The sequence below is a fragment of the Calidris pugnax genome, unplaced genomic scaffold (genome assembly GCF_001431845.1).
Source record: "Calidris pugnax isolate Ruff unplaced genomic scaffold, ASM143184v1 scaffold141, whole genome shotgun sequence".
Classification (NCBI taxonomy): domain Eukaryota; kingdom Metazoa; phylum Chordata; class Aves; order Charadriiformes; family Scolopacidae; genus Calidris; species Calidris pugnax.
In genome coordinates this window covers 689,616-701,910 of record NW_015090902.1, presented here as the reverse complement: position 1 = coordinate 701,910, position 12,295 = coordinate 689,616, and the positions used below count along the sequence as shown (strand labels likewise).

General features: G+C 43.2%; 1 protein-coding gene across 1 annotated transcript in view; it reads left to right on the top strand.

Annotated features, from left to right (window-relative positions):
* The first annotated feature begins 2,752 nt into the window (after positions 1–2,752).
* LRRC1 (leucine rich repeat containing 1) overlaps positions 2,753–12,295 on the top strand; it is a 69,124-nt gene continuing 59,581 nt past the window's right edge. The window contains exons 1-2 of the mRNA XM_014948915.1: positions 2,753–2,793; positions 3,211–3,347. Of these exons, the coding sequence (XP_014804401.1) occupies positions 2,753–2,793; positions 3,211–3,347 (178 nt within the window). The remainder of the gene's footprint in view (positions 2,794–3,210; positions 3,348–12,295) is intronic.

Genomic DNA, 12,295 nt, shown 5'->3' with positions numbered 1-12,295 from the left:
TTTTTTCCTCTTTTTCTTCTGTTGGCTGACATCGACCCAATTTTGTCAGAATGAATTTTTTTTTTTTTTTTTTAATAATACATGGCTGGGTGGAAGAGAGAGACTTGGTTAGTTTTCCAGTGCGAGAAGGACTCTTCAAGATGTGTGTTCTTAGAAAATCCATATTAGAGAAACGTCTATTCTTTGATAGCGGGGAAAGCTTCAATTGAAGGTTGGGAATTGCCGCTGCATAGAAAGCTGTAGGCTTCTTTAGTGCTGATGCTCATGGAATTATTTGTCTCATTGAAGTGCTATTAATTAGGCTGGCTAAACTGAGCAGTGTTAAAAGTGTTGCCAAGATACTGGTAGAGACGTCGGGTCTGCAATCAAAACCTGCTATTACAGCCTGCTGGGTGGATGTGCTGCCCTGGCCAGCTTTGGTTCGTGTGAGAGCTTTTCAATTAGGGACTGAACTGTGTCTGATATAGCAAATTAGGAACATGTTTCTGGTTGGCAGATACTTAAGAAACCGAGATATTTTTATATATATATACATACATGTGGATATTTATATTTGATCTCTGTTCAGTAAGCTCTTAATTCACTTTTTTTTTCCCCCTGTGGTCTTTTTGACAGGTAAAACAAATCTGGCAAAAAGGAGGTGCTTGCTTCTCCAATAGTGCTTTAGAGAACGAATGATGTGCCTTGGATAAAGGAAGAATAGTTACTGAAATGGGAGTAGGATGTACTAAACATGCCAGAGTGATTGAGTTCTGCAGTTTAAAGGAAAAAAAACTCAAGAAGTTCAAAGAAATACCATTCACATAACTGCCGCTTCCGATTTTAGCTGGGAAATAGTGTCACTCATTAAAAATTGTTATGCAAACTAGAAATAAAGCTCCCAGTTCATTTTTCTTTTAAGTAGTCCGTTAAAGAAACAGGAGTGCCTTTAACTATTGTGCGATGTTGTTTGTTGCACGTGTGTGCTCTGCACGTTTAATAATTACACGCACTGCTGGCGTGTGGGGAGGTGAGGGCCCTCGGACCTTCCTAGGGATGCCCACCTCTTTAATGGCTTTTTGTCACCATTCTGCCTTTTAACCGTGTTCCCCCTTGTCCTTTTCTCACTTGCCGTTGTACTGGCAAGGACAGCTGTTGCTTATGAGGAGATTTGTAGCCGTACATCAATATTTATAACTGTCATATAGTTTAGCAACTACACTCTGGCTGAGGAACACTTTTTGGCAAGTGTTTATTTTGGACAGTGTGAGGACAGATTGGGATCTCTTCTGCGGAGTGCACTCCTGCTGTGTTGTCACAAAAGTATCTTTAAGTGCTTTTCTAAGCTTCTGAAGGATTCCCGGTTTAGTCGTATTAATAAATATTTAGCAAAAGGGATGCATTTTGTTTTAGAAGATAAAAAAAAGTTAATGATGTGAGAACGCAGTTATGGATCTTGCAAGGACAAAGAAGGATTAAGAAAACATTTGTGGCTTTTTTAATGGTGATATATGTTTTTAGGGAGCTAGAAAGGTGGATCTGTAAACGTTTTTTATCTCCCTTGTACAATTTGGACTCTGTTGTCAAACAGCCCTTAATACTTGAGGGGGGGAGGGACTGCCACTCTCACTCAAAAAATGCCTTTGAATTTTCACATTCAGATCTTGTGCATCTTTTGGCTGCTGAGTGTTTATAAACTTTTCAAAGCTCTGTCTTTTTTATTCCCTAAAGGGAACCCGTGTTTTTGTGGGAAAACACATTCATTTCAGTTGTGTTTTACTTTTCTGTGATAAGGAGCAACCGTGTGTATTGAAAGATTGGTGCTGAGGTTGCAAAACCTTGCACTTAAAACCTGATTTATGATCTTTGGGCATAAGATGCTCAGACTAAGATTGAAAACCTGTATCATAATGCAGATTCCATAAGACTGTGGTGTTTTTACCTTGTTTCCTAGTAAGATGCTTGTCTTACTGCCTGTTCTTGTGTCAGTCTAAGATAGAAATGAGTGACATTCAGGGCACGCATTCCAGCATATAAAAAAAAAAAAAAAGTAAAATAATAAAAAAAGGTGTTAATATCCAAGAAAGGATCATAGGTGGGTGAATGTTAAGTAGGTGCCCAAAACTTACTAGCATCTTGCTCTTGCCCAGGAGGGTACAGGCATGCACTCATGCCATAAGTGGGGGACGGGCACAGCTTCTGACCAACGGGCAAAAATCTCACTGTGGTCCAGGGGCACAACAGCCTCTCAAAATTTGAGGAGTCTGGTCAGTTTTGGTCAAGATGACTTGCACGTAAAGTCATGTAATTCTGCACAAATCCATCCTCACCTCCTGCAGTCTCTCTCTTTCCAAGGTTCTGCCTGGAAGAGAGGAAAGCTGTCATAAGGGTGCTTCAACTTTCCTAGAGATGCCTACCCTTTAATTGGTTTTTAATAACTGTTTTGTCGTTCAATCACCAGCTGATCCCAGTGCCTGGGGCTGACCTGACTTGCAGCTTGGCCTGTCTCCTTTGATGGTTGGTTGGTCTTGGAGGGGGTGCCAGACCCTCCAAGCCCGTAGCCGGGGGTGAGGGAAAGTTAGGGTCCTGCCTGCATTGCACACCCATGTCCTCACCGTAGAGGGTTGGGTTCCCCTTCAAGCTGGGAAGACCTGGAATTGTACACATCCCACCCAACTTTCATTAGTCCTTCCAAAACTGGGCCGGGAGCGGAGGATGTTTGAGGCTGGAAAGAGTCTTCCCGAGGGAGGCTGGCTCTGTAACCTACTTGGTTATGGCGTTCGCCGGTGAAGAAGACCTTGGTATCCCCTCTCTGTGGGTTTTCTGGATCGTCCTTTAGAAGTGTCTCTCTGCATTAACTTCCTAATGAGCCCCGGTGTGTAATTAGGATGCTTTTAATTACCCTGCTGGGTAACCTCACCCCATTAATGATTTTGAAGCCGGCACTCTGGATTTCACTGGTGTGTGTCTGCTGTGATCTTTAATAGCGAGCTTTACAGATGGCTTGGGTTTTTTTTAAATAAATTTTCATTTTAGGCAAAACGCAGGTTATAGTCTGTTTCATTGTAGAAATTAAAACAAAATGTTCATTCTGATGCAGGTCTGAAAGAGGTCTGCATAACTGACTTTGAGCAATAACCTTAATTAACTCAAATTTTGAAAGTGGCTTCCAGTTGTTGCTTATAATTTGTCATGCTTATATCTGAATTATGTGAATGTTGTCTGACATAGAATTTTTTCTTTCTTTCAGCCTTTCTTCCAACTTGTGAAGTTACGGAAACTTGGACTTAGTGATAATGAAATCCAGCGGCTCCCTCCGGAAATAGCGAATTTCATGCAGCTGGTGGAACTTGATTTGTCTCGAAATGGTAAGTTCCAATGTTAATTTACATGATTCTATACCATCCTATGACATGGTCTATAAAACTGGGTTAGTAGGGTTTTTCTGTCTCTGAAGTTGCTATCTGTGTCCTGCAGAATGGTTTTCCGTGTCATTCATGGATTTGCCTGTAGTTCTTGATGGGGAGGAGGAGAGCCAGCAGGGGAAATACAGTAATAAAATAATGCTTGACTGTAGTTCTGCCTCTCTGAGAGACTGCTTTATTTTCCAATTCAGAGAATGCTTTACATCCTGTTTTTATATGTGTATCTGTCCCAATGTTAATTTCCTTTCCCAAACTCTCTGAAATGCCTAGCATTTAATAAGAAGAAAAAAAAAAAAAGGCGGGGACTGAAAGAAAAAAGCTCCTTTTTGTCCAAAAAAAAAAATCTGCCTATGGGTTATAAGTCCATTTCTTTATCTCTGCTCTCCTTACCTGTGATTAGCAAGAGGCAGAGCGCTGGTGTTTCTGGTTGTACTTTTGGAAGAATCTGTCTTTTTGTCACCTGCAGAGATAAATTCAGGAAAGGGTGCTGGGAGATGCTGTCTTTTAAAATGTGGTGTTGGAAACCACATGGATTTATCATTCAATTGTAATGTTTGCTGCTTATGTTGTCTCAAGCTATGATGGAGTGAAAACATTTTTACTTTTTTTGGTTGTTTTGTGTTTTTTCTGGTTTTTTTTTTTTGTTGTTGTTGTGGCCTGGTGAACTTACCAGTTCTGCAAGAAGTTCAGGGGCTGGTGGGTCACCTTTAAGCAGCCTTATGACCCACTGATCTAGAAACAGCAAATCCGTGTTACCAAATTAGAGCAACTGTCAGCTATTCTTGCCTCCTTATATGCAGTGGATACGTACAAAATGCTCTCTGAGGTGTGATGGATGGGGTGGGAGAGAGCAAGGTTGTGTAACCTTGTAAATAAGCAAGGGATGTAGCTGAATATTCAAGAGAAGTAGTGCAACAGGAAACCTTTTTTCCTTTACGGTTTATTTTCACATTGACCCTTTGCCACTGAAGAATATTCAGTGGCCACTTCACCTTCCTGTAACTATCTGAAATTTGTATCTTTATTTATTTGGTGCTTTTAATGCCATCTTTATCTGGTAATATAATTGATGAAGCATAATGAGTCTCCAGGCAGTTGCTGAAAAATTTCTGTGAACCATATAATTTTATGCACATTGGCAAAACCTCGTAAGAGAAGAAAACTGGAAAAAATCCGAGAGACAGAAGAAACATGTTAGTTAAAACATTTTAGAAATACACAAGCATTAATTGAGGCAGTATTTTGGCTGCAGAGTTTGGCTGAGTTGGGTGCTGTCTGCGACAGACCTTGTACAAAAGGAAACACTCTGTTGGCTTAGTAATTCTCTTTGCGAATGAATAACGAGCTGCAAAAGAGCTTGGTGGATCAGGGCCATGTGAACTCTTCTCAGCCCCACTTGGAAGTTGGCTGGAGGGCTCAACTGTAAGGAGAACAGATGGTGGGAGCATTTATGGTTGGGTAGATGCGTGTGTGTCATTAGAAGTTACCCCACAGGGAAGGGTTTTTTTTCTCCTGTGGTGGGTTGGACTAACGCAGGTGGCAGGGAGCAATTGCTCTCCTATATCCAAGGTTCAGTGTTAATTGCCCGTTTTATTGCATTACTTTCTCTTCTCTGTGGCTCGTTGCAGAGGGTCACCGATACTGCTTCCCTCTGCCTCATCACGTCACAGTTGTTGCATGGCTTGACTCTTCCCATGGAAAAAGCACTGTGGGAGGTGATGAGGAGGGGAGCAGGGCAGAAGATGACTGATGTTGCTTTCTGCTGCTTGGTCACGTTAGGGTTGTCTCGCAAATTAAAAGGCAAAACACAGGCTATCTGGGATGCTGCAGGGGAAATTCTCACATAAGATTTTTGAGATTTACAGTATTTTCATTTCTTTGTATCCTGAACCCACCTTCAGGATGTGAACCCACCTTCGTGTCTCAGATTCTCAACCTGCCAAAGGTTTCTCCTGTTCGGTGGTTTTTGTTTTTCTAACTATCAGAGTACTTAGGGGAGGGAAAAAAAAAAAAAAAAGAACTCTTTGTATTCCTTTCAGGCAGAGAGAAAAACAGCCCAGCTTTTCAAAACACAGTGTGCTGCATGAATAGGAAAGTGTGATGGTGACATCTGAACTTGGGAAATAAGAGATGATTGTTCTGTGTTTTTTGTTGTTTTAGCTGTCTGGTTCGGTGCACTAATTGCTTTCAGTTCTGGCCATTCTGTTTCCTCAAGAGCTTAAAAACGCACATATAAATTCATTTGATGTTCTTCGTGCAGGACCATCCCTTTATATTTTAACCTCTCATCACAGGAGGAGGAGAAAAGGCTTTTGAATAAACAAAGCACTTCCATTTCCCTCGTGATAAAATGACGGCATGTCTTCCTTTCTCATACTTTCTAATCCTTTGGTCCGAGTACGGTCTTTGAAGCTTCATGAGGTGGTGGGTATGTTGTGTGGCTGGACTCGGGTGTTGTGTGCCAGATGTGTTCTGTGCAGCGGTGAGATGTTGCATCTGGAGGTGGGATGGATCCTGGATCCTGGCAGGATCCCTCCTGACTCTTCAGAGGCAGCTCTGGATGCCCGTGCAACGCGGTGTTAGGTGCTGCGTTGAGTAGCCCAAGTTCAAAGGCACTCAGGAAAGGTGGGCAGGGCAACTAAGTGTGGCTTTCTTAAATTCCCAAGGGTTTTAAAATGCCCAAGGCATGCTCATATATGTTAATAACTAATCCTTTAAGCAGGTTTTGGTGAATCTAGAACTACAAAAATCTTTCTAGGTAAAACTCCAAAGTCTTCAGCAGATGTAAACTTGGTGCTCCTGTGATCTTGGGTGTATGTGAGGGAAGTCTGGGGAGGGCAAGGTGGTGGTGCAGAAGGAGAAGGATTTGGGGAAGGTTAGGAGCCATGTAATCTTAACTTTTCCTGGATTGTTTGCGTGTTGCTATTTCTTATTCCTCTGCAAGGCCGTGTGTTCATGCAGATTTCCTAGGAAGCATCCCCACCGTGCTTTTCTAGGCTGGCTGAGGCTGTTATCTGAGCAAAGGTTGAATGGATAAATCAAGAATGGGAGTATCAGAGGGCAGGGAAGCTGTGCTCAGAAAACAGCATAGCGATGGTGAGCACTTTGAAGGTTATTTGGCAGTGCAGTTTATCTCTGCCCCTTGGTCTAAGGTTGTTCAAAAAGCTGAGGTGCTTGTTCTGAGGCTGAAGAAAACAGACTTGAAGGATTTCAACAGCCGATGCCTGAGCTTTTGAGTTGCTGGCAAAGCGTGTCTGGGACTTGGAGTATTCCCTGTAGCATCTTCTGAGAGAGATGCTCGACCATTGTGTGTCTGAAGTGACTGCTGGCTCCCTTGGGCTCCCCAGGCTTGGGTAAATCTTTCCCTGGATTCTCACATCGCCGGTGAATTCTGCAAGGTCGCTGGGCTGCTGAAGCATCCTTGCTTGATGTCCTTGAAGTTTGGGTAGGGCTCCTGTGCTTTGCATTGAGTTTCAGCGTTGTCTCTACGTGGCAGAGGAGAGATTCTGCTCTAGGCACAATCTGAAATGCCTCTGTGCTGTGGAAAACTCCCCCGGCGCTTGGGCACTCTCCGGGACAAGTCTCGGAAGACCCTGTGATTCAGAAAAGAAGAGCAGTCTCCAAAGGGAGAAGGACATGCTCATATTTCTGCAGTTTTTTTCTTGTGCCTCTGCTGGCCCTTCATTAAGCTTCCCTCTCTCCCAAAGCGTGCACAGCTTGGTTGAGATCCCTGGGAATTGTAGCCGCCCCGCTACCCGCGCTGCTCATCCCGCCTTTTCTTCTCCTTCCCTCTCCCCCCTTTTCTTCTACACAACCCCAGGAGGCTGAATTCTTGAAGCTTAGGGCCCTGCCATCCCAGATTCATTAAAATGTTAATGGCTTTTCTTGTTCCGTAGCTTCTTCCAGACAGGAGGGGTTTCTGTAGTTAATTCAATGCATGCTGGTGTTTGGGATTACGTACCTACGTATGTATGCTGTGTTCTTGCAGATGTGGAGCACTTTTAGTATCCCTCTTCTCCAGGAAGAGGGTTTTTTGTTTGCCTTTGACATGTACTAAATCCTCTAGATTCCACTGATACGCTTTTGTCACAATATTGCATGCTCCTTAAAATGCCATGAAGGTGTTAATTTAATTGTAGTATTTTTATTTGAAAGAAATTGCTTTCTGGATTTTTTTTTTAATTTTTTTTTTTTAATGTCCTATACCTTTTCCAGCCTTTGACAGATTGTCAGCAGCTTGTTTCGTTCAGCTCTTTTAAGACAAGAAGAAAATCACTGCGAGCTTTCACCCGGGGCAGTGGCTGCTGTGTGTTGGGCACTGGGGTGGCTTTCCTTACCCTTCCCAGCTCCAGCAGAGCCAGCTGAACCGTCCCGCTGCCCACCCCCTTCTCAGATGAAGACAGACCCCCTTGCTTATGTAGGAGGTGAACCTCTGCCACCTCTGTGTCTGCCTACATTTTGCTGTCTGTGATAAAAGCCTGGGCAGGCTCCTCAGCTGCTGCTCTTCTTGCTTCCGTTGAACGTACCCACCAAGGGCTTGGTCCCACAAGCCCATAGCATGAACATGGGTGCTGTTTGGTGGCAGATTTGCACTCACTGTCTGTAGCTGGCAGGAGGTAAGGGGATTCAAGTTAGCTGTTCTTCTGTGAAAGTCCTCAAATCGGTGCTAAGTCTCAAATTAGTGGAAAAGATGCAAGTGTGTGTGCGATGGGAGAATTAAATGGATTTAGATAATCTCTGTAGATGGATTATGCTGGTTCCGCTGCTGACTCCGCTCTCAGTAGAGCTGAGAATCTGTTACTTCGTGAACTGAGGAGCAGTGGGTTTGCTGTGGCATCTACCGAGGAAATCTGTGTGTGGGCAGATCTTGTTAAGCCATATTTGCCTGCAGGATGCTTAATACCAAAATCTCCACACGCTTCTTTACTTTGATATCCAATAAGAATAATACTGTTGTGTAATATGTACAGTTTCATACCTACGGTAGGAATGGATTCTGGCTGCATGGTGTATTAGTTGTTACCCATTTCTCTAGTTTTTGCTTAGGACAAGAGGCAATGGTTTTAAATTGGCAGAGGGGAGATTTAGATTAGATATCAGGAAGAAATTGCTTGCTGTAAGGGTGGTGAGGCACTGGAACAGGTTGCCCAGAGAAGCTGTGGCTGCTCCATCCCTGGAGGGGTTCAAGGCCAGGCTGGATGGGGCTTGGAGCAACCTGGTCTGGTGGGAGGTGTCCCTGCCCAGGGCAGGGGGGGTGGAACTGGATGATCTTTAAGGTCCCTTCCAACTCTAACCATTCTATGGTTCTGTGATTGATAGAGCAGTTGAAAGCCATGGGAGACACTACCTGGGACTGTCGTGGGTTGTGTGGTGGTGGAGCATGACTGCAGGTCATCTTAAGCCTTAGCCTGGGTCAGGCCAGTGATTGTTTTTTGGTTTTGTGGTTTGGTGGGGTTTTTTTTTTTTTGGTGCTAATGAAAGCAAAGCTCCCTTGTTGCAGACTTGGAGATAACATTTTTTCACTCTTTTAGGTATTTGCTTGCTAGCAGTTGTGTTGGGTAGCTGGTTTGGGGTTTTTTTTAATTCATCTAATTCTAGTGGCATATGTTTTCTTTGTACTATCTCCCACCCCTCCCTTGAGGTTAGTGTAAAACCCGTGCTTAAAAACCATCATCATCTTTGTGTCTTACACATGAAGTTTGGGGATCGATGCACAAAGTACTGGGGAGGAAAGAAGCAGGCACTGCAAATTGCTTTTAGATTCTGGAGCACTGCAAAATCCCACAGAGGAGTAGAAATTCTTGCTCACTTTGGAAAAAGTGATGTGAAAGTTGGAGTTTGTGGATCTGTGTCTCTCAAATGAACTTGATGTTGCTACGTTGGAGGAGAGGTGAGTTTTATATGCAGTAGGAGAAGTCAGGTGGGAGAGAAGCGACTGGACCTCACCACTGAGCAAGGCTCACCCAGGAATAAAGGAAGCAGCAGCAAGTGCCGGAGGTGATTGTGAAAGAGAAGATAAGCGAAATCTCGTGATGGAATAATCTAATTAGAGAAGTTTAGAAGGTGTTATTTTTATATGGATTACAGAAAAGTGGATTTTTCCATCATGGTATATTCTGCCAGATTTAACTGTTTTTTCTAAGGAAGCTTTGCTAATGTACTTGTGTGCGCATCTAGCAACAGTGTCTGTCTTCATACAAATTCAAGAGAAGGCTATGGATTTTTGAAAGGCCTTTTTGTTTGGGTTTTGGGGGTGCAGTTTTGTTTGGTTTTGGGGTTTTTTAGTTAATTTTTTTTTAAATGACAGGACAAGCTGGAGTCAGAAACCTTTGGCCTGCTGAAGTATCACCTAACATGTTAAATATCAGACAATCCATATGGGTGTGACATAAAACAAATACTTCATTTTCTGGATAATCTAGATTAGAGATCATAAAGTGGCAATCTGCAAACAGGCATTAGTTCTTGTATCCACAGAGTTGCTTGGGTTTTGGTTTCTTTTTTGTTGAGAGGGTTAGATGCCATGACTATGAAGTTTCTGAAGAATTAATCCAATAAATCTGTAACTTTGCTGTTAAAATACTTAATACGCTTCCTGTAGGTAGAATGCTACTTTTTACTTTTATTTTTTTCTTTCTCAGACTAAAAATATTTTAATTGCTACTGGCCTTGAGGTCCAAGATCGAAATCCTTATAAAAATGTCTCCTACCCTTGCTTAACTCTTCATTGGCAGAACTCGGGCTCTTCCACTTAATTCACCTGGAACTATTGTTTCCTTGTGATCTGATCTTTGAGCTCTTTCCTCCCCTGCCCTCCCCTTCTTTTTTTCCTCCTGTTTCTAGTTTACAGCTCCTGTTCCTGTGTCACTGCTTCTTCCTGAGGCTGAGAAGGACAGGACAGTCAGTGGATTTAACACATGCTGTCTGTTCAAAAAACAGCTTGTCTTTATGTCCGTGCACAGTTTTCTTTTAAGTAAATTGCCTAATTTCTTTGTATTTATGAAATGCAGCATTGTGATGATTTTTCCCCCCCCTGCTCCTCTCCTCCCTTGGAAAAGGGACGTGTCAAGAAGTGATGAGGAGGAGGAATAAGATGCATACCTCGCTTCAGTTTCTTGTTAATTATACAGTAAGGGATTTAGTTGAGAAAACCTGACCTGAACCTGTTCGTGAATTTTCCTTCAAGTTGTAAAGACAGGTCTTAAAAGAGCCATATCTCTTGTGGTTGGTATGTCCTCGGCCTTGGAGCTTGAAGAGGAAAATGTTACAACCTGCAGAGAGAGACACTTTCATCTCAATAGACTTTGCAAGGACCAAGGGGCTCCTGTCACATCATGCCCCAGAAATTGTCACGTTTACCTGAAGAGGTTGATCACTGCAGCCTTCAGGGCTAGTAGCAAAACCATCTAGTTCCTAGGCAAAAAAGAAGCGTGTCGGATCGTTGTGCGTGTCCTGATTTTAATGTGGAAATGGAAGGAGAGGATGACTGACCTTCCTCCATCCCTTTCCCTGCTGGAGACTACTTGGCTACTTTGGGGAGGGCAGAGAGATGTGGTGGCGTCTGTGGGACAACAGCCTACTCAGTTGGGCTTGGCAGCTGAAGAGCCCTTCTTAAAGACAAACAAATATTTGCCCCCACAAATTCCTTCTTGCAAGGTATGTGGCTAAGTGGATGGTTTCGTCCTCCCACACTGGGATGGTGGAGAGCAGAGCGGGAGAGCTTTCCCAAGGGCAGGTCTTGGAGACCCCTCTGCGGTGGGTTTCACAGAGGAACCTCTGTGGAAGTGGGAAGAGCACCTCTAGGCTCCAACATCACTCAAACACTCCAGTGCTTAATGCTTTATTGGACCTTTTGTGTGTGTGTGTGTGTGTGTGTGTGTGTGTCTCTCTGATAAACTGCCATAGATATTGTATATTATATATGTGTAAAGAGGCAGGGGGAAAATTATTCTGTGTATTGAACTGCATGGATGAGATCTGGTTCCCCTCTGGTGATCTCTCTCCTGAGGGAAAATGCTGCATGAATTTACAGTCTTTGGGTCTGGGCTGGGCTTCCTGGGTACACGCTTTGTGTAAACCAATCAACTACTTAATACATTAATGAATTACTAATCACTAAGTGGCTAAGGTCTCTTGCCTGTGTTGTACGTACCTGGCGGTGGGCCTTTTGCTCTGACTGTCTAGATCAAGACTCTTACGTTGACTTTTGGTGGGGTGTATGAGGTGCACCAGCTCCTAAAGCACAGCACTCCGTGTCACCTTCATAGCTGGAAAATACAACAGCATCCAGTAGCTGCTCCCTGAAAGACCTGTGAACATTGTAAACTCTCCCTCAGGAACGTGCCACATCTGAGACTTCAGCTAAGTTCCTGTGAAAATACTTTTTACTTTGAGCTGGAGTCCACTGTTTGAGTAGCTCTGGTCTTGGTAGCCCTGTCACAGCCTAGGACCTCCTGGCCATTGCTGTCTCGATATTGGAAATTATGGTCACTGTTGCAGAATGTGTAAAGGATGCTGGATGTGTAGCCTTTGAGCAGGCACAAAAAATACTGCCAGTTCTTGAAATTCGATATACAATGCTGTAAAAACGTGCCATACAAAAGGTTTTGTCAGTTTAAAATGAAAGTTGTCTTTTCCCCTTCCCTCCTAGCCATTGGAAGAAAGAAAGTGGGAGAATGGAGAATAAGAGATGTTGTTGTTTGTAAAGACCTTCAACAAAAAATGTATTAGCACCAAACAAACGTGGTTTTAGAAATATTTTTTTCATTCAGACAGTACAGAATTCTGTAGCGTCAAACTTGCCTCTTGTACAAGAGGTACCTCCCTTGTACAAGACTTGCTAGGTCACTAGCAAATTTTTGTGCAAACTAAAACGATAAACATCTGAAGAG